Here is a 19,965-nt window from a genome sequence, read left to right on the forward strand (position 1 = left end):
TGATTCTGACTATACCTGGAAGGTTTTTTTAGAAGTTATGCATTCAACTAGGATTTAAAGGTGGGAGAATATCAGTAAGCTAGGTTGAAGAGGAGTTAAAAAGAAAAAAAAAAGGTAAGAATAATAGCATGAGCCAAGAAACAAAATACAGAAAATCTTCTAAGAGTAGTAAAAAGAATGTATCCTAATTCCTTGAACTTCTAGAGTGTTTTCCATTTCTCAAAGTGCTTTCAAGTATGTTATGTTATTTGGGAATTAGAACAATCATGTGGAGGTTAACAGGAAAAATGTATTTGATTTTGCATATGAAGACAGGGAGTTTTATAAAGTCTTCATGCTTAAGAAGATGACTCTGATAAGAGTGTGAAAGGCTAAGGGCAGTTAGGAGGTCTCTGACACAGTCTGAGGAGACCACCAAGAGTCTGCATCCAGGTAGATTTGCTTGCAATGGTCAGGCAGCTCTATAAAGGCACCGCAGATGCATGATGCATGTGATTTTACTCGTAATTGGATGCAAGGAAGCATAACAAAGAGAAGTATCAAAAGACTCAAAGGCAAGTCACGTATAAACAAAATCTGGCTTGGCTCTTCAGGGCACATCCATGAAGTCCCTTAGTATCTTCAGTGTTACTCTCCAACTCTTACTGAGCTCTCTGAGGAATGGAAACCTAATTCTAACTAAAGATCATATTTGATCCAAACGGGCACACTGTGCAACCTGAAGAGAAATGAGAAGTCCATGATGAATCATTCAGATTAATGAAGATGGTGATGGTTTTAAAATACTGTCACCAATTATTTAATACTCTCCCCTTCAAGAGATAAAGATTCATTCCCCACCTCTACCCCCTATGGGCTCCACTGATGGACTGCATTCTAACGAATAGAAGTAGTGAAGGTACGGATGTGTCACCTCAGAGACTAGGTAATAAAGATCATTACAGCTTTCTCCTTGCCTTCTTAGATCATACCTCCTGGGGAACTCAGCTGCCATGTCGGGAGAAGATTCAGAGGATGAGACACCAAGACCTCCTGTCAACAGCTGTGCAAGTGAGATGGATCTTCCAGCTAAAATCAAGCCTTTATATGACTGCAGCCTTGGCCAACATCTTCACAGCAGCTGCTTGAGAAACGCTGACGCAGAACCACCCAGCCAGACCACTGCCACATTCCTGACCTGCAGGAACTCTGAAATAAAGAATGGGATAATTTACCAGGTAGCAGTAAATAATTAATACAAAGGTAGAAGCAAATAAGGTATATAGCACTTTCCTCCATCAAAGGGCAGAGATTATGACTGAATTTAGGTTGTAATGAGCAGAAGGATTCTTTCTCGATTATTTAGTAATTGACCTGGAAGAGTAAACAACAATTAAACAAGGGAGTAAGGTACAAAGAATCCTGAACGTGATCCAGCTAATCTGATCACTAATCTCTCCCCACAAAGAGAAAGATTTAATGCTCCTTAAATGTTTGAATTCAAGGCTCTAGTACATATATATATATATTTTTTTTTTCTTGTGGTTTAACTACAGCACAGTGATGGGCTGATTAAATCACAGACAAATTAACATTCTGTTTTAATGTGCTATATTTTAATTTTCAAAAAAGATTAGATTTTTTTATTATTTACAAAAGTGTATGGAGTCATTAGCTTCATATATTTATATGTATGCATCTTTGTGTAAATTTGAAAAGCTATGCATTGCCTTCATATTTCTATAGAGCCCTGCCTTTTACAAAGCAATTTCAAATAGCATTCATCTGGGGCATCCCATAAAAGAATGGTTGATGAATTTGGGTAGAGCTCACTTAGCTCAGCTATCTAAAAAATGAAAGGGTTTTTAATATAGAGACTAAAATGTATTTGGCATATAAAGCCACATTTTCGAAAATATGCTAACTCTACAGGAGAATATATATAAGCTGCTTGTTCTAAAAACCCTTTTCTGAGTCCTCCTCCTTACCCACATCTGAATAGGGCACACAAAAACCAAAGCCTGCCAAGACTGAGACGACCTTGAATTTTAGGGCAGAATATTTGGACAAGATCACAGAATGGAAGTGTACTGAATAGTTCAAGGGCAAGAGCAAAACCTCAAAACAAAAAGGTTTGGAGTTTCTGAGGTCCCAATTGCTTGGGCTCTTACAGTTTAGCGGGGTTGGGTGGGCTCCACGCACTGTGGGCGGGTTGGGGCGGGGCCAGGCGGGCCTCAGTGGGCGGGGGCGGGGCGGGGCCAGTCGGGCCTCAGTGGGCGGGGCAGGGGCGGGGCCAGTCGGGCCTCAGTGGGCGGGTTGGGGCGGGGCCAGGCGGACCTCAACGGGAGGGGGCGGGGCGGGGCCCGGCGGCCGAGGCGGTGCAGGAAGCGCGGGAGATTTGAATTTCCTCTCTGCGCAAGTACCGGCGTAGGGATTAAGCTGCACAGCGACTTTCTCCGCGGGGGCCTGCAACTAGTGAACCACAGTTCGGGGAGGGGAAATGGTGGAAGGACCAGGTTGTACTCTAAATGGAGAGAAAATTCGGACGCGAGTGCGCCCCGGCCAGGCGGTGACGGACGTGCGGGGAAGCGCCCTGCAGAGCTTGGGAGGCCAGGTCTTGCCTCACGCAGCCTCGCTGGCTGTGGTCTCTTCCCAGGTGAGCCATTAATATTATTTGCTCTGGGGTCAGCAGGGGACAGTGGAATAAAGACGCCGTCAGGTTTCCAGGGCCCAAAGTGTCATCTCTTTGCTCTGGAACAGGCGCCCTGGGGCTCCGCGGTTCCCTAACTTTAACTTGACTTTGCAAGGGGGACAAGTCAGTGCTCACGCGCCTGTGTAGTTAGGGACTACCTGACAGCCGAGCGAAGGCTGCCAGAGAGAGATGCCCAGGCAAGAACTGACCGAAGGTGTTTTATTACTAATCACCTTGCTTAACTTGCTCTAACCCAGCAAAAGATGTTCTCCTTGTGTCTGTAAGTGCATTTTCTGCTGTTAATATCATTAGACCTCTCCATTTTTTTTCTGCACATTTTTAAGACTATAAACTTTTAGCATGACTGCTATTCTGCGGTTGACAAGTGTAGCAGAACTAACATATAATTCTAAAATTGCACACAGAAAATTTAGCAGTGACCTTCCCACTCAATATTGCCAGTCTAATGAAGAGGCTGTGGAACCTAGCTCTTGTTCCCTTAAGTGAATTTCTTTCTTCTTAAAATAAATTGTAGCACAGCTTCTGGCCACTCAAGGCATTCATTGCAGATGGTGGAATATTCATTTGTTAAGAATTTAGAACTTGTACTAAAAATATTCTGATTAAGCCATCATGCCTTAAAAGCCCTTTAGATGTGTGGATGATTCTATTTCATGGATGCGTGCAATATTGTGCTGTACCTAATTTCTCCTGCAAAACTCCCTCCTAGCCTTTGGTCCAGGAAGAAAAAGTGGCTTGCTATGAAATTAGCATACGCTTACAACTTGAAAGAAATGAGGCTCTAAGGCAGAGAAATTAATATTTTTCAAACTTGGAAGAGAATAAGTTTTGCATCTTCTTCCAACAGTCCTTGTATTTTATTTATTTTGACTTAATACGACAAGTGCTCTGCACCTATTCTTTTAGTGTAGTGTTTCTCAAAATCAGGTCAGGGTACCACAGGGCTGGATCTTGAGTGTTCTCCTAGAATATTAATGTTTATAAAAATCACGCATTCCACAAAATTTTGAATATTCAAGTCACCTGCGGAGCAAAAACAAACGGTTCCCTTGTGGAGCCTACACTTGAGTTGGGAAGGTACCCGGGCAATCATTAAGAATATAAATTGATAAATTCTCTGAAGCCTCTCCTGCCTGGTTCTGTAAGGACTCGGGAAGGTCAGGAGAGGCTTGGCTGACAATTAAACTGAGGTATGAAGGGGGAGGAAGGAATAAGCAACACCTGGGTGGGAGGTTGGATGGCAGAACACGTTAGGCAGAGCATTAGCAAAGGAAGAGAGCTTCAAATATTTGAAGGATTGAAAGAAAATCAGTGTGACTGGAAAACAGAAAATGAGCTAAAAGGTAGGTCTTTTGAGGTTGCTGGGCAGGAGCCAGACCATGGAGATAGTAGACCTGGTTAGGGACTTCGTATTTATCTTAGGAATAATGGGAGTCTCCAAAGTGTGGTAAGATCCACTCACACTTTGGAAAGATGACTCTGTCTTGAAAAGGAAAAAGACTGGAGGAAAGTAGATACTGCACCCTCACTTAGGAGAGGGCTGCAGGAATCCGGGGGGAGGGGGCTGGTGGTGGAGGTGAAGAGGGGACAGAGTTGCTATTTCCCAAATAAAGGTAGTAGGGCTCAGAAATGGATATGATATGAATGTGTGTATGGGTATCATGATTTACATCATTCAACAGTCATGTATTTTGTGTTATGTTTTATGCTAGCTCCCGGGGATGCACAGGTGAATAAGATAAACTTCCTGCTGTGAGAATCCAACTTAATGTTTTAAATTAATATCACCTCATGGGTATTTAGGCCAAACTAGCAGGAACGTTTCCTCTAAGTTTGTTGTGATTATCTCTGGTGGCAAAGCATGAAGTGCCTTTGAAGAACCTTTACATTTTATGTAGTTAGGAGAAATAATAACCCTGTGATTCTACAGTTGAGGAATGAGAGGTTCAGAGTGAGTTTAATTAAGTTGCCCAAGATCACATGACTAGTAAGGGTTTGAACCAGGGGTGAAGGGGGGAAGGGTTCCCTCTTTCAGAATCCAAAGCCTATTCTCTTAATTGTAGTTTTTCTCAGATATAAAAGATTCAGTGGGAAAGTGGCTAATTCAGAGGCAGAAACACCATATTGCCAATATATAGTAGCGATTATTAACTAGGGAAGTGAGACCTTGGGTTTTTGGTTATATCCACCCACCGTTGTAGTTTTGTTCCATTATCAATTTACCTAAGCTGAGAATTCTCTTTTAAGGACTTTCAATCCTCTGTTCAGATGGCACAAGATAGTGCAACCTGGTAATAGAACGCAAACACTTCATTAATTGTTGGGCAGTTGTTAACATCTCTCTTGGAAGTAGTACTAAGTAAGCTATACCCCTTAAATAAAAAGGCCTGCACTTAAAGCTGTTCTGTTTAATACCTTGACATAAAGAGGTATTAAAAATTAGAATATGTCTCTATGACTGGGATCAGGAATCTGGTTTTATGGGAACTGGATTTGAAAATCAGTATGGAATTCATAGCAATCTCTTTGTGGTTATTGGGAAAATTATAAATATTTTGCCATGGTTTCGCTTGCTGGGCCTTTGATCAAATAATAATAATAACAACAATAATAATCTTTGTAAACAGAAAGGGTCTTTCGCATTTTAGAGGGTTGCTGGATCTATAGTAAATTTCATCAGCATGTGGTAGGTTGTCACTGATCTCCAGCATGGTCATTACTGTAACGGATGATCCCGCGTTTCCTGGGCATTTACGGCAGGGAGTTAAAGCTGTTTAAATGTGTCTGCTACTGGCTTGAAATCACTAGTTTTCACAAGGCAGAGTTTAAAAATAAACTATTGTTTAAAAATAAGTTGTTAACTTATTTTTAAATTTCTTTACATTGCACTAAACATGAAAAAATACAAAGAGTTAAAGAAATATTAACTGGGCCTTTAAAATAATGCAGGTAATCACTGTACTGAAAAACCAACCAGAAAACCCCCCATCTGTGTAGCTGCTGCCATTAATGAACCAGTTAGTGTATGGGATAGCATTCCTTGCTTTTTGCTTCAGTTTAGAGTTGAGAGAACACACCTTAATGTGTGTCTCCTTGTGACAACTGATCCTCGTTTTGAAGAAGCCTACCCGTACAAGATCTCAGCATCTGCTAGTCGTGTATGCATTATATTATTTCTCTGAATTTTGATCCACTGTCTTTTTTTTTTATTTATTTATTCATGAGAGACAGAGGGAGAGAGAGAGGGAGAGAGAGGGAGAAGCAGGCTCCCAAGGAGCAGGGAGCCTGATGCGGGGACTCGATCCCAGGACCCTGGGATCATGACCTGAGCCGGATCCACTGTCTTGTCAGCATAAAATTATGCCACTGTGTAAGCACATTGCATAAAACTCTGCTGAAGTTTGTGGAGCCTTATGGTAAGAAATAATATTGGAATATTGATGGATGAACGCTTCTGGTTGATGAGCTGCTAAGAGTCAATCCTCCGATTTTAATTGTCGGGTAGATACAATGTTTTAGTGAAATTGGTGTGTAATCTGCATATGTTTTCAATGTCCTTTTCACCAATCTGGATATGAAACAGTTTATTTATAAGCATTCTTTTCATTTGAAACATGATGCCCTGGCTCTTCTAGCCTTCCTTAAGATTTGATACATGTATTCAATATGATAGCGACTCTTACTCATCTTTATATGTCCTTCACAGTGTCGTGAAGAGAGTAGGCATTTAATAAATATTTTAAATGGATGGAGAACAGAAACGTTTGAATAGCCCAAAATGATTAAGGATTTAAAAGTAAATTCAGTCTGGACTCTTTCATTATGGGTATGTGTATTTTGTTATGTATGTTATGTGGAAATTCCTACCATGAAAAAATAATGAAGCCACAAAGTAAAAGATTTCCTCCCTTCTTCCTCTTGTTCATAGTGGGGAAAAAAGAAATCATAGCTCATTTTAGTGCCATTGTATGAAGGGATGAGCTAATCCACAGAGATTCATTTTCTAGCTAAAGGAAGCTTATTCCTTTCAATACAAAGGGGTTTTAAAATTTCATAGAACATGCAATATGATACTGACCTGGCAGGGGAGATACCGTGATCGAGAACATGCATTATATAATCCCTTACCTTTTTAAATGCATACTGAGAATGGTTTTACCTTAATGACTGAGGATCATTATTATCAGCTTTCAGCCTTATATGGAATCATGGAATAAAGAATAATGGAGAACAGGTAACAATCTTACAGATGAGAAGACTAAGGAAGGTGATTTTTCATGGCCATTGTAGCTTTTAATCTGACACTGAAGTACTTGGTTTGATGTAGAGAAGAGAACATTTGACCATCTTGATTTTGAATTCCAGCTCTTTTGTTACTTCCTCCTATAGAGATGCATTCACCCACATCTTTGCAGATTGGGTCAGGATTAGATTAGAGGATGCATGAAACTCTTAGCTTAGTGTCTAGCAAAGTAAATGTCCTGGAAATTGTTTGCTACTTTTTCTCCCAGATCGGGCTTTCTTGCCAGACCCATACATTGGAGTAACGCTCTTTTCCTTAATGAAGGGTTTGCAATCATCTGGTGCCCTCAAATTATGTACAAAGCATTTAGCCTCTGGGTAAATGCTTGAAGGCTCTGCTCTTAAAAAGATTGTAGAATATGCTTTGATGTATGAACCTAAAGACCTCTCTTTTGGTGCTTAGAGACCATTTTAAAATTAGGTTCTTTGATGGTTTAAATTGGTAGGTAAGGGACCTCTGATTAAGAAAAGTGTTGTAATAGGGGAGAAAAAGGCATGTGGCAAAAAAAAAAAAAAAAAGGAGAGACTATGAAAGTAAATATGGTATTTTCTTTTCTCTGTGGGGAAAATATATAGTTACACTAGAGTTAGAACATTTATCTATGGAAAAGTCTTGCTGTGTTCTGAAAAGTTCGTCTTCCTTGTTCATCCACTGATGGGCAGGATAAATGGTAATCAGCACAATAAATCATGTGCTGTCTCTGAAGATACATGTTGTTTTGGTGATTTCATATTATTAAGCCACTTGAAAATGGGAAGGTGAGCCCTTCTCAATCATACTTAAAATTGTGGCATAGGAGATTTTCGTCTCTATTTCAGGGGAAAAAAATGAAATGTTCAAATCACACAGTAACAGGATTATAAGTGTCAATGTGAGAAAGTCAAGCATCTATTGGGCATTTGTTTATGTTAACAAAGATAATAGGCTGGTGGAAATTAATTTCTGAATTTGTCAGGGCAGCTGGAGCTTATACAAAGAGGTGATAACCCCAGATTCTACAGTAGCACAAGTGAATATCTTACAAATCTTAGGTTTATTGCAAAAGCCTTGGCCAGTTCATACACAATAGCTCTCAAAATAAGTGGAACAAGCCATCATTGGTATACCAGAATTTGCTCCTAAGATGGAATTAAAAAAACAAAACAAAACAAAAAAAACCCTCCAAAATACATGCAAGTGCTTGAGATGGTCATTCATAAGTTGAAAATTTTATTATGTCCTAAGTATATTTTCCAAAGCTGATTATTTTTAAATGATAGTGTGCCGGGAATCGGGTAACTTGGGTCTAGTGCCCAAACGATAGACGACTGAATTAAAAGAACTTCATGTATCATTACCCTCAAAACCCACATGAAGCAGTAGAATCGATGTTTTAAAGCAACCATTTAAATGCTGAGTAAACATCTCAAACAGAAACCAGGGCATGCAGCACTGGTACTGGTAGCTGAAAATACATCAGTCCTTTCCTAAATTCCTCCCCCTGAAGAATTTTTAAACAGAATTCCTAAACCTTCCCATAAAGCTTACTTTATGCGAAATTCTGGTAAATACAGGATTTTACTCCCATCTAGCTTTTGGTCCTTATGCGAACGTGGTTCTCTAAAATGTAAGCCTCACTCCATTGCAGATCATTAGAAAACAAGATATTAGGGGTGCCTGGGTGGCTCAGTCGGTTGAGCATCTGACTCTTGATTTCAGCTCAGGTCGTGGTCTTGGGGACGATGAGATCGAGCCCGTGTCAAGCTCTGAGAGTCTGTTTGGGATTCTCTCTCCCCCTCTGCCCCTCCCCCTGCTCTCATGTGCTCTCTCTCTCATGATCTCTCTATCAAATAATAAATCTTAAAAAAGAAAGAAAGAAAGAAAACAAGAGACCGTAGTGTTAATAATTTTCAGAGGAGATGAAACAGTGGAGTAGAAGTTTTTGCCAAGAAATCCTGGGAAAGGTTAAGTAAGGATGGAGATGGTAGGTGGGGAGACAGCCTGTATTTTTTTTTAAATCATTAAAGTAGAGTTGATGCGCAGTGTTGCATTAGTTTTAGGTGTACAATGTGGTGATTGGACGTGTCTATACATTATGCTATGAGTGAGTCTGTATTTTAAAGCCACACGTAGTTTTAGGAGGGGAAGGAGGAGGGATCTGATTAATCCCACACATGTTTATGTCACTCCAGGCACTGTGTGAAGCTCTCAAACCAGTTAAACACCATAGTCACTGTCCCCAAGGAGCTTAGAGGCATTCAGAGGAGAAACACAAGTCCTGGTCAAATACTCGCTCAGTATGGAAAGTACTGTGATGGTGGTTGCTCTATTTGGCAGGGAGAAAGCCTCAAGATGACTCTGCTTCCCAGGTGGGGGAAATCCTAGTCCCAGAGAAAAGTGCAATCTATATGTGTGAGCAAGGAAGAGGTTAGGCTAACATCTCATTTTAATTCCCAAACACCTCATCAAGTATTAAAAAACTACTTCCGAAATGTATTCAAGCCAAGGTCATGCAGCCTCTGTAGCTGGAATGGTTTCGGCCGCCCTGAAGTCGTCTGAGAGTCCTTGCCCTACCTGCGACCCTTCCTGCACTTGCCCTCCTACGGACATCTGTGTTGTCCCGCACACTGTCGTCGGGCCATAAACCTCTTTTTTCAGTATGTGTAGAGCTGTTAGTTTCATGACCGTTTCAACATTCCTTCCTTCCTTTCTTTTTCTTTCTTTCTTTCTTTCTTTCTTTCTTTCTTTCTTTCTTTCTTTCTTTCTTTCTTTCCTTCCTTCCTTCCTTCCTTCCTTCCTTCCTTCCTTCCTTCCTTCCTTCCTTTTACTTTCTTTCTTTCTTTCTTTCTTTCTTTCTTTCCTTTCTTTCCTTTCTTTCCTTTCTTTCCTTTCTTTCCTTTCTTTCCTTTCTTTCCTTTCTTTCCTTTCTTTCCTTTCTTTCCTTTCTTTCCTTTCTTTTCTTTCTTTTTCTTTCTTTTTCTTTCTTTTCCTTTCTTTTCCTTTCTTTCTTTTTCTTTCTTTCTCATATTGTGTGTTATCTTTAATCATAGGAGGGTAAAACACCAGTAAAATAGACCTGTATTACACCTGTAAGGATTTGGTGTGTGGTTCTCTTGGAGGCCCTCTCAACCAGAAGGACATATTTCACTTTTCACTGACAGCTGTGCAAAGAGATTTAATAGTCTCATGCATTTTAAGTATATCAGCCTTTATATTTTTGGACTCATCCTCCTAAGCATGACAGAATTTATTTACAAGGGCACGTACTCCCCTTTGGTCTTTTAAATATGTGGTCCAATAACCATAAAGTTTTGGAGGGCCATGCACTGAGACTTTCTTTTGCTAAATAGCCAAATTTCCCATGCTTGGATCTCTTAAACTTTCTAAAATCTCTGATAGCTGACAATAATTTGGGGAGTGTATAGGTGCCTGCACCAGGACAATGTCTGATGTCTTGAGGAACTGATCCTGGATATAAAAACATTTTTTTAACCTACCTCTTGGCATTGGCCATAAAGGATGTGTCAGCTGTGCTCTCCATAAGCTGTCTGTGGAACCAAATTTCCCACAGTGAGGGTTCCAGATAGTCCTGAGGAAGGACCTTATAGACCCCTTTCGCACATTGTTAGACATCCCTGGGAGGGAAATCTGGGATAGAAATCAGGATAAGCTAGGTTTGAATTTCTTCTTGATAGACATTATTAGGAGCTCTGGGGCATTTGACTACACGGATTAAAATAAAACAAAACAAAAGACAAGTTTTTATTAAAAACCCATATTTTTTTTTAACCAGGTTTTTACTGTTTCTTTCGATGAATCTCTTCTGAAATGTATGTCATAGAGTGGTTCAAAGAATGAGTGGCACAAAAAGTTTGATATGAATTGTACTCTTAAATATTTTGTTTAACCAATTACAACAAGACCCACTGATGTATTACTGCTGAATTAAATTCGGATGTTTTGATAATGCGGCAGCTATGGATGGTCCAGTCTAGCCACTGAACAGTGAGCGCTAGTCCTTACAGAGTGGAAAATTTCCCAGGAAATAATCTGGGTTTTCAGAAGGCATAGAATAAAATAAAAAATCAGGGAACATTAAGATCCTAGTAAGCCCGATTATGTAGACAAATACAAATGGGTACTTCCTTTTAAGAAGATTGACGCCATCAACTGATGAGCATTAGGTTGATGTAAGTAATTAAGGATACCCAATGTGGTCCTAAACAGTGCGGTTTTAATGACATTTTTTCATAGATGTCTCTAGAATGGAATGAGGGACACCGTTTGTGTCAAGCCATTGGCCTCTACCTGTGAATGATGATTCTGAATCCAGTCAGAATCTGGCAAAGATGACTCTTATTATTAGGTGCTGCATATACCTACAGAGGAGGCAGGGTGGTGAGGCCTACCTTTCTCTTAGCTGATCCTTTGATTCCCATTTTACTGAGGAAATGTATCGACCACTAGAGAATCGGCACAACCACATCTAACTGCAAGCATCTGAAGGAAGAAGCTGCCTTCTTCCTGATGCTATAGATGGACTGACCATGTTCCCTGACGGTTTCCCATTCCTCCCCTGAGCCCCACCACCAGGACATGGCAATGCGCTAGCCCACCGTTCTTGGGCCCCTTCTCTTGGTGATCTGTACTTACGCTCCTGCTGACGTCATCCAGTCTCAGAGCTTTGGAAACCATCTCTCTGAATGCTGACGGCTAGATACATTTACATCTGCAGCCTAGACCTCTCTCCTGACCTCCAGACTCACGCCCAACTGCCTGCTCGATGTCTCACCTTAACTTACCTGAAACCCAGCCCTCACCTTCCTCTCCCATCCAGTTCCAACCCAAATCTTCATCGTTGCCAGTGCCACTGTCTTCCCAATAATTCAGGCCAAAAATCTCCCACATCCAGGGTGCCAGCAGATCCTCTTTGCTCCACCTTCAAAATCTCTCCGGCAATCTGGCCACTTCTCACCACCTCTGCCGCTACGGTATCGGCCCAGAGTTCCTTCCTCTCTCGTCCGGATCGTTGCAGTGGTTCTTCTGAGTTCTTCGCCTGCTTGTACCCTGATCCCTGGAACCAGAATTCTTTTTTCTTTTTTTTTTTTTTTTTAATAATTTTTTCCGGAGCCAGAATTCTACCCAGCAACCAGAGAGAGCATTTTAAAAAGTAATGCAGATCCTATTTTTCTTCATGCTCTTTTGTGTCGAGAAGCAGCCAGTCTGTAGAGTGGACCTTGTGGGCCTCGTGGTCTGGTTCTCATCTGTCTACACCTTCCCCTGCGAGCCATCCTGGCCTGCTCGCTCACTGGTTATCGGAAACACTTTACTGGAGGGCCTTTGCATCACTGTTCCCTATGCGTGGATCATGGCTCACTCAAAACCCCCTTGAGACATGCTCAGATACCATTTTCTTCATGAGATTATGACTGCCTCATTTAGAATTAGAACCTGCTACACCCTCCCTTAATCTTGATTTCTTTTCCAAATGTTTTAACACAGTTACTATAGTTATTGCTTACTCTCCCCTGCCTGGAAGATTATAAGCTTTGTGAAGGCAGGGGAGTTTTAATTTTTTTTTTTTCTCTCACTGATGCATTCCCCAGCATCTGGAACAAGGTCTAATACATACTGGAAGGTCAATAAACTTTTCTAAAATGAATGAATCTGATGAACAGTCATGAATGGTCCCTCTTTAATGGTGAGGGGCATCTTTCCAGGTGTCACATCCCACCTTTGTTGTCAGATGGGGTCAAATTACAGACACAGCCCAGTGAGTGAGTAACAGTGAACTGTGGTAGCTGTTGACAGTGCGTTTTAACCTGAATGGTGCGAGTGCTCCTCAAAGCTGTGAATCTGGCAGTGTGAGCAGACTTCACGGGACTCGTGTACTGTTTATTAGGTGTTGTGCCATCCTGTCTAGTTCAAGGTTACCTTGTCTGTCTCTTTGCCAGGAGCCATGATAACACACGGTAAATTCGGAATGAGGTGGAGGAAAGGAGGTGTGGGCAGGGAACAGAGAAGTGGTCGAGTAAGAGCTGCTTCCCATTGGGTGAAGTAGCGCGGGGGGGCAAGATTAGCTTCAGGGCGATACCGTGAGAAACAGAGAAACCGAAACGTGGGAAGTGAGAGGGATACTGTGTTTTACCATTCCCTGGGGGTCAGGCTGTGCTGAAGGCTAGACCCTAACAGGACGGTGGCCAAGGTAAAGGGCAGCTAAGTGCTACTGGAAGAAACCAGCCTGATCCCAAGTTGCTGAGAAAACATGCACAGCAGGTTCAAGTGGCCCAGTAGGCGCTGACAGCACCAGGCGAGAGAGAGCCCAAACCCAGCCCCTCACAAGGCATGGGCCCCACGGCCATCAGGTCCTGTGTGCAGGAGACACATTCAGTGTGACTCCACACCCCCCACTTTGTGCAGAGGTGGAAGGACGCCGAGCCCTCCCCCTGGGGTCTGCAATTCAGAAAGCTGGGGGGGTCGTGCCTGAGGGCCAGTGGTGCACACAGGAATGTACATCAAGCCTGGATGAGGGAAAGATACTCGCTCCCAAGGCAACAGAGTGTGAGTGCTCTTTGTCTCTAGCCGGGAAGTGTTCCAGGCCCAACGCCCCTCCTTAGGCAGCCAAGGGGATGGAGGTATGATGGACTGCATATGATTACCTTCCCAACACACTGGAGACAGGTTGAGTTCTTGGTGAACTTGTAAAACTTGGAGGGTTAAAGGAGATGGAAGCACTATGGTGGCAGTGGTCGCCAATTCCCCCTTGGCCAGCAAGCAGGAAAGCCACGACAGCGTCTGGGGCTGTATGTATGACATGGGATCGACCAGCTAGCCTCTGCTGGGAACCCTGACAGAAGCCAAAGGACTTTGCAGGGCGTGGCTAAAAACACTTGCTAGCAAACATTGTTGGGAGAGGATAAGAGATTGTTGACATGGGAGCGGTGGGGAAAACATTAATCTAGAAATGAATGTTTTTAAAATGTCCCTAGGACCTTAAATCCAGGATCCAAAAGTGTATCAAACCCAATCTATGCTGAGGCAAAGGCGATTCATAACAGATCTGTATCTGCTCTGTATATCATCATCTTAAAAGTGTCCAGGCTAGTTTAGAAGAACTTTTTACCTACTAATTGGTTGTCATGGAAACCTGCATTGAAACCTACCCTCTTAACCTACCCTTGGCTCCAAGTATATTTATGTGGCAAGGTAAAGTCTGTTAGGCAGGAAAACATCAAGACTCCTGGTGCTTCTCAATTCAGGGCTGTAGCAGATTCCCTTCTGAAAACAAGGCAAATGTGCAAGTATATTTTTCCCTCCCTGAGTCCTCAAGCCCATTGTGAGAGTGCTTGATGATCCCCGCTAGGCCCTGGGGTTCAACCAAGAAAGAGGAAAGGAATCAGAGGCAGACCCATCACTGGGCTAACACATCCCCCACCCCTCCCCTCTAGAACCCTCAGTTTGTTTCTCAGAGTCCATCGTCTCTCATGGTTCCTCTCCCCCTCCAATCCCCGCCCCCCACCGCCCCTTCATTTTTCCCTTCCTTCTCCTAAAGGTTCTTTTTGTGGTTTGGGCAGAGCTGGAAGACTGCAACTTGTAATCCCTTCTGTGCATTGGTTCGTTGGTCACTCCAAGCGTGTGACTGATTCCCAGTTCTTATTATGTGGAGGAGGGATTTGAAGCCCGTCCCCTGAACGTCAGGCAGCTGGGAGATTCTAGCATCGGCCGTAGCCATTGTAACTGAACGGGGGTTTAGTGGAAGGATGTTGTCTGTTCCTGCCTTGGTCTGCTTGGGCTACCATGACAAATGCCGTCACCCAGGAGGCTTACAGAGATTTATTTTCTCCCAGTTCTGGAGGCCACAAGTCCAAGGTTAAGGTTCAGGCCAGTTTGGTTTCTGGTGTGAGCTGTCTTCCTGGCTTGCAGACACCACTTCTGTCTCCCGTGGCGCCACCTGTGAGCACACAGGATGGGGAGAGGGAACTCTCTGTGGTCTCTTCTAAGGATGCTAATCCTGCGGGATCGGGCCCCCACCCTATGACTTCATTAACCTTAAGTACTTCCTTAAGGCCCTATTTTCAAAATTGGTCACATTGGAGGTTAGAGCTTCAACGTATGAGTGTTGGAGGGGACAAAATTCAGTCCCTAGCCATTTTCAATCTTTGTTTTTTGTTTTTGGGGGTTTCTTAAAAATCTCTTATCCTCCTGTTCCTTTGAATTAAATACTATAATGTGTCTTTTTAAACAAGGCCCAAATGAGGAAACTAAAGACTAGAGTGGACATACCATCTTAACTATTTAGAATGACAGATGTCTGTAAACCAAAAGTTTGAGAATCACTGAATATCATTCTACCGTAAGTGGAGGGGAAGTTGTGATTTTCTCCTAGACTATGTCTAAATTGTTTTATAATTATTGCCCTGTCACCCCCATCATCACTACCTCACCACCCACCAAGATTTTATCCTGGATCTTCTGAGAATGAGTAGGTCCATTTGAGAAAAAGAAAGGTTAGAAGTATGTGAGGATATTCCCTTAGGTGAAGAGTTAATGTGTAAATATAATTATATGTACCTATTGTATCTTATAGAATAGCTAGGTATTAATGATTGTTTTAAATTTTTATTATATGTTGATTGCAAATTAAAGAATATTTATAAACGTTATCTCAAGAATGAAAAATAACGATACAAAGAACACCAGTTTACCTACTACACATTGAGAAAAAGAGCCTTACCAATATCTAAACCCAGTACCATTCCTTTCCCTGCCCCACAGAAGGGAAAGTTTATAACTTCCTTGATCTTGGTAGTGTTTAGGGCATATACTGTAATCCTCACAATATATTGTTTGGTTTTGCACGGTGATGGGAGGAAGAAGTAGTGGGTTTCTTTTTCCTTTATTCTTGACGTTGTGGTTTGAGGAGGGAGAGAAGAGCATGTCATGCATCAGCTCCTGTCACTCAGGGGAGCCTGGTCTTTACCACTGATTCCCTACACCCCACAAGACCATGGAAACTGAAACTCCTTCCCTGGGGCCCGTAGATGCCTTTCTAACAAAAGCCTGCTTTAGAGAGCTGCTTATCTTTGGGGTTCTCACCCATTTTTACTTGGTTTTCAACCTCTTATTGTTCCTTCCTGGCTTTTGAGTTCATCATCAGAGGTAAAAATATTTGGTTTCCATATTTTATCCACTGTTGTTTAGCTCTTTCTGAATCCTCTCTCAGAGACCTTGGCTATGCTTCTGGAAATGGAAGACTGTCCTATATTTTAGTTTTAAAACATTCACATCATTTTTCTGTGCTTCTTTTCATATGTGCAGAGCTATATGGTCCTGGAAGAAACTCATTTTGGTTGTGAGCCAATTACATTCTTTTGCACTTAATTTTTTTTTTTTTTTTTGGCCTCTCTCTTGAAATGACTCCACAGTAATTTGACAAAATGTATGTAAACAGCTGATTCCATTACTTGACTTGCTGGAGATTATTCCTTTTACTGGGATGCACCTGGGCATGAAGTAATAGAAATACGTTTAAGAACGAAATTATAATTTTGTTTAGAGTTTGTACGTGTGTTTACGTGGGTGTGGGTGTATTTTCTCCTAGGCTGCTGCACTGAACAATAACAAAGATTCCAGCCCGAATTCCTTGAGACTGTTTAATGGATACGTTTACAGTGGTGTCCAGACTTTGGGGAAGGAGCTCTTTATGTACTTTGGGCCAAAAGCTTTACGGTAAGATAAACCTGCATAGTACATCTTATCTCTCTGTTTAGAGATGTGTAAAAGGCTTTTCTCGCCGCTCACCCCGTGTCACATTTAATCATGTAGAAAGTACTCCATTTTTAAGAGAGCTCTAATATAAGAGGTTGAGATTCTATCGTGGAAAGCAATAAGAAAATGAATAGATTGTGATTATTACTTGGAGGGCTAGTCAATGTATTTCTTTTAAGAAAAACAGATCTGCTAGACAGGCTTCCAGGGGCTGGTAGAGCAACACAGCTCGGCTTGGCTCTTCGCAAATCTCCCACACGGCTCTTCTCCCAGCCCTTCTCCCCTCCTGTTTTCCCTCGTGTTTTCCCCAAGCTTTTATTGTATTAGCGACATTAGTTTCTTTCTATTTATAACAGCTTCCAGTTTGGTTTCAACCTGTCTCTAGATTTTTATAGTTCTCTGTCTTCCTTCTTTTTCTGAAGGCTTGTACGGAATTGGAAACTTATTTATAGAATTTCACAACTTTTCCCAGAAGTCCCGAGTTCTCCATTCTTCCACAGTCCTTAGGGTAATTCATTGCTGATGGGTTGGCAGTGAAGGACAGGCAATCTCCCGCCTTGGTTGACTTAATGATTAGAATGTCAAAATGTGTGTACTCGCCAGAGCATGATCACCTGCTGAATTTTTGCAGGAAAAAGAGAAAGGCCTATGGATTAACATGTCTACCAAATCTTTGTCTTCTCCGAGTTTACCTAAGGTATTGCAATGCGTGAACGAAGGTAGTGCTCCCTTGAATCTCTATTAATGTTTCTGGAAGCTATTGAAGAATTTCACCTTAAAGGAAAGCCCTGTTACTAGGCCGTGGGCCTCTAACTGGAGATGACTGATGCTCACAGAGAGCTAATATGACTGTATGATGGTTATTTGCCGCCCCTCATCTACTGCACGTTTCAAGGATGTCAGAGTTTATGTAATTGCTTCCCCTTTGAAATGTTCTCTCTTTGTTGTCAGCAGCTGCCGTCCTTGGACAACAGCGTCACTTGGTGGGTTTTTTTTCTCAGTCTGGAAAGGATAATGTCAGCATAGGCTTCCTGGCTCATGCAGCAATGATCTACTGCAGGTTATATTGCTGTGGTGATAGATGGATGTGATGGAAAACTTTGCTCTGAACGGAGGAGGACACAATGGCATCCATGGAAGATGGTTGAACATTGATATGTTATTGATTCCCTCGTGTTAGGTGCGGATTTATTTCTCTAGGATGAGACGGTGGTTTTTATCAAGTGTTCTCCACCAGACTGATAAAGGAAGAATCATTTCTCAGTGCAGGGCTGTCAGTAAATGTTCCCTGAAGTTCTAAACAAGGGCAGTCACTTCCTTAAATTCACTGAACTAGTACCATCCCTGGGGAGTTCGTATCTCAGTGTATGCATGGGGAGAAGTGCAGTGGCTTGCTTCCTTTTAATTTCCTACAGCCCTAATGACTATTTGATATAATAATTCAAGGGCAGTGGCAGATCAGCTATTTGAATATAAACCGAGCAACCTAAAATCAACTGCGTCCCTTTCACAATTTAATAGAAGTTTGTTTATATACATACATACACACACTCTCTCTCTCTCTCTCTCTCTCTCTCTCTCTCTCTCTCTCTCTCTCTCTCTCCCTCTCTCCCTCTCTCCCTCTCTCTCCCTCTCTCCCTCTCCCCCTCTCCCCCTCTCTCCCCCTCTCCCCCTCTCCCCCCCTCTCCCCCCCTCTCCCCCTCTCTCCCCCTCTCTCCCCCTCTCTCCCCCTCTCTCCCCCTCTCTCCCCCTCTCTCCCCCTCTCTCCCCCTCTCTCCCCCTCTCTCCCCCTCTCTCCCCCTCTCTCCCCCTCTCTCCCCCTCTCTCCCCCTCTCTCCCCCTCTCTCCCTCTCCCCCCCAACCTATGCTTCTTAAGAGAATGGATGACTCTGTCACAGAAATGTGATCGTTGTGTGAGGTTGCAAGTCTGTGAGTATGAGATAGAAATGTAGTCTTCATTCCTCACCTCTTCTTGCTACCCACCAGGCTGGTCTGCATTTTAGAGAGCATGTAGCAAGAAACACGCTTAATGCTCACTTATATTTACCCCTTAACATGCACCTTTTTACAGTTAAAATTGCCCTGGATTTTAATGCATCTTACAGGGCAGGCCATGAATCTTCCTAGGATTCATTTGTCACAGAAATAGAATACAGACCTAGCCCTCTGAGAGAGAATCTACCATGCAAAAATCCACACTTCAGAGAGATACAAATTAGAATATTTCTGTTACTAAAAGATTTATCAAAGTGCTCAAGTGATCCTAAAAGTGCCATAGAATGCAAAAAAATTATTTGATATGCATTTATTCCAAGAGCACAGTTGTGGTGTTATGTGTGATTAATAACTATACTCCTGAACACTTTGAAGAAGCTCATCATCTTTAACAAAACAGAAATCATTTTTAAGTTTTTGGCTATATATGTAACAAATACTCATTAGAGAAAACTGAGACATAAGGAACAAGCAAGGATAAATTTATACATTCACAATCTCACTCCCAAATATAACCTCTATTAACTGTGGATGTATATATATTGCCAGTACCGTGTGGGCATGTATCTACCCGCCTATTCACTCAGACACACCCACCCCACCCTGGAAGCTGCCATTTTCCATCAAAATGAACCCAGCTGTTACATCTTGGACTTGCATTTAAAAGATATATTTTTTTAATGAATCTCTCTTTCCAAAACACTTTACTATTTCCAATTTGTGATTTATATGACTCTGATGGTTTGCAATGATCATCTTCTGGAAGCATATCTGAAATATTTTACAGGATTGCCATTTTAGAGAAGCCTTATACATTATCAATTTTGTAATTTATTGGAGTTTAAGTCATCTGATCCTCGAAACAGCAATGCATGAGATAATGTGACAGTTCTTTGTAGTTTGTGAAACAATCTTTAAGGAGTCTATTCTACACTACTCAAAAAAGGGTTTTACAGCTTAGACATAGTTTTTGTGATCTGCCACGTTACCATGTTAGAAAAATTGAAGCGTGATAATGGTTCTAAATGAAATCAGATACTTGAAGCGTAGTCAGTCCTGCTTTCTGTCTACCCAACATGCTCACTTGTCTTTTAGGGACAGCGTTCCTTCTGGAAACTGGTCATCCGGCCACACTGACCACAGAGTTCAAGTTAACTCTAGCATGATCTTACTGGACATTCTGTCTCATACATAGTCAGTTGGGTCAGTGTGGTTCTTCCGTGAGATT

At 42.0% G+C, this 19,965-nt stretch overlaps 1 protein-coding gene across 1 annotated transcript in view; it reads left to right on the forward strand.

Annotated features, from left to right (window-relative positions):
• The first annotated feature begins 2,416 nt into the window (after positions 1 to 2,416).
• NEIL3 (nei like DNA glycosylase 3) overlaps positions 2,417 to 19,965 on the forward strand; it is a 45,599-nt gene continuing 28,050 nt past the window's right edge. The window contains exons 1-2 of the mRNA XM_088021366.1: positions 2,417 to 2,635; positions 16,576 to 16,703. Coding sequence (XP_087877492.1) covers positions 2,480 to 2,635; positions 16,576 to 16,703 — 284 coding nt within the window. The 5' untranslated portion in view covers positions 2,417 to 2,479. The remainder of the gene's footprint in view (positions 2,636 to 16,575; positions 16,704 to 19,965) is intronic.

This window comes from Eumetopias jubatus, unplaced genomic scaffold (assembly GCF_037043125.1).
Source record: "Eumetopias jubatus isolate StellerSeaLion01/CBP00866 unplaced genomic scaffold, mEumJub1_p1.0 scaffold_2, whole genome shotgun sequence".
NCBI lineage: Eukaryota > Metazoa > Chordata > Mammalia > Carnivora > Otariidae > Eumetopias > Eumetopias jubatus.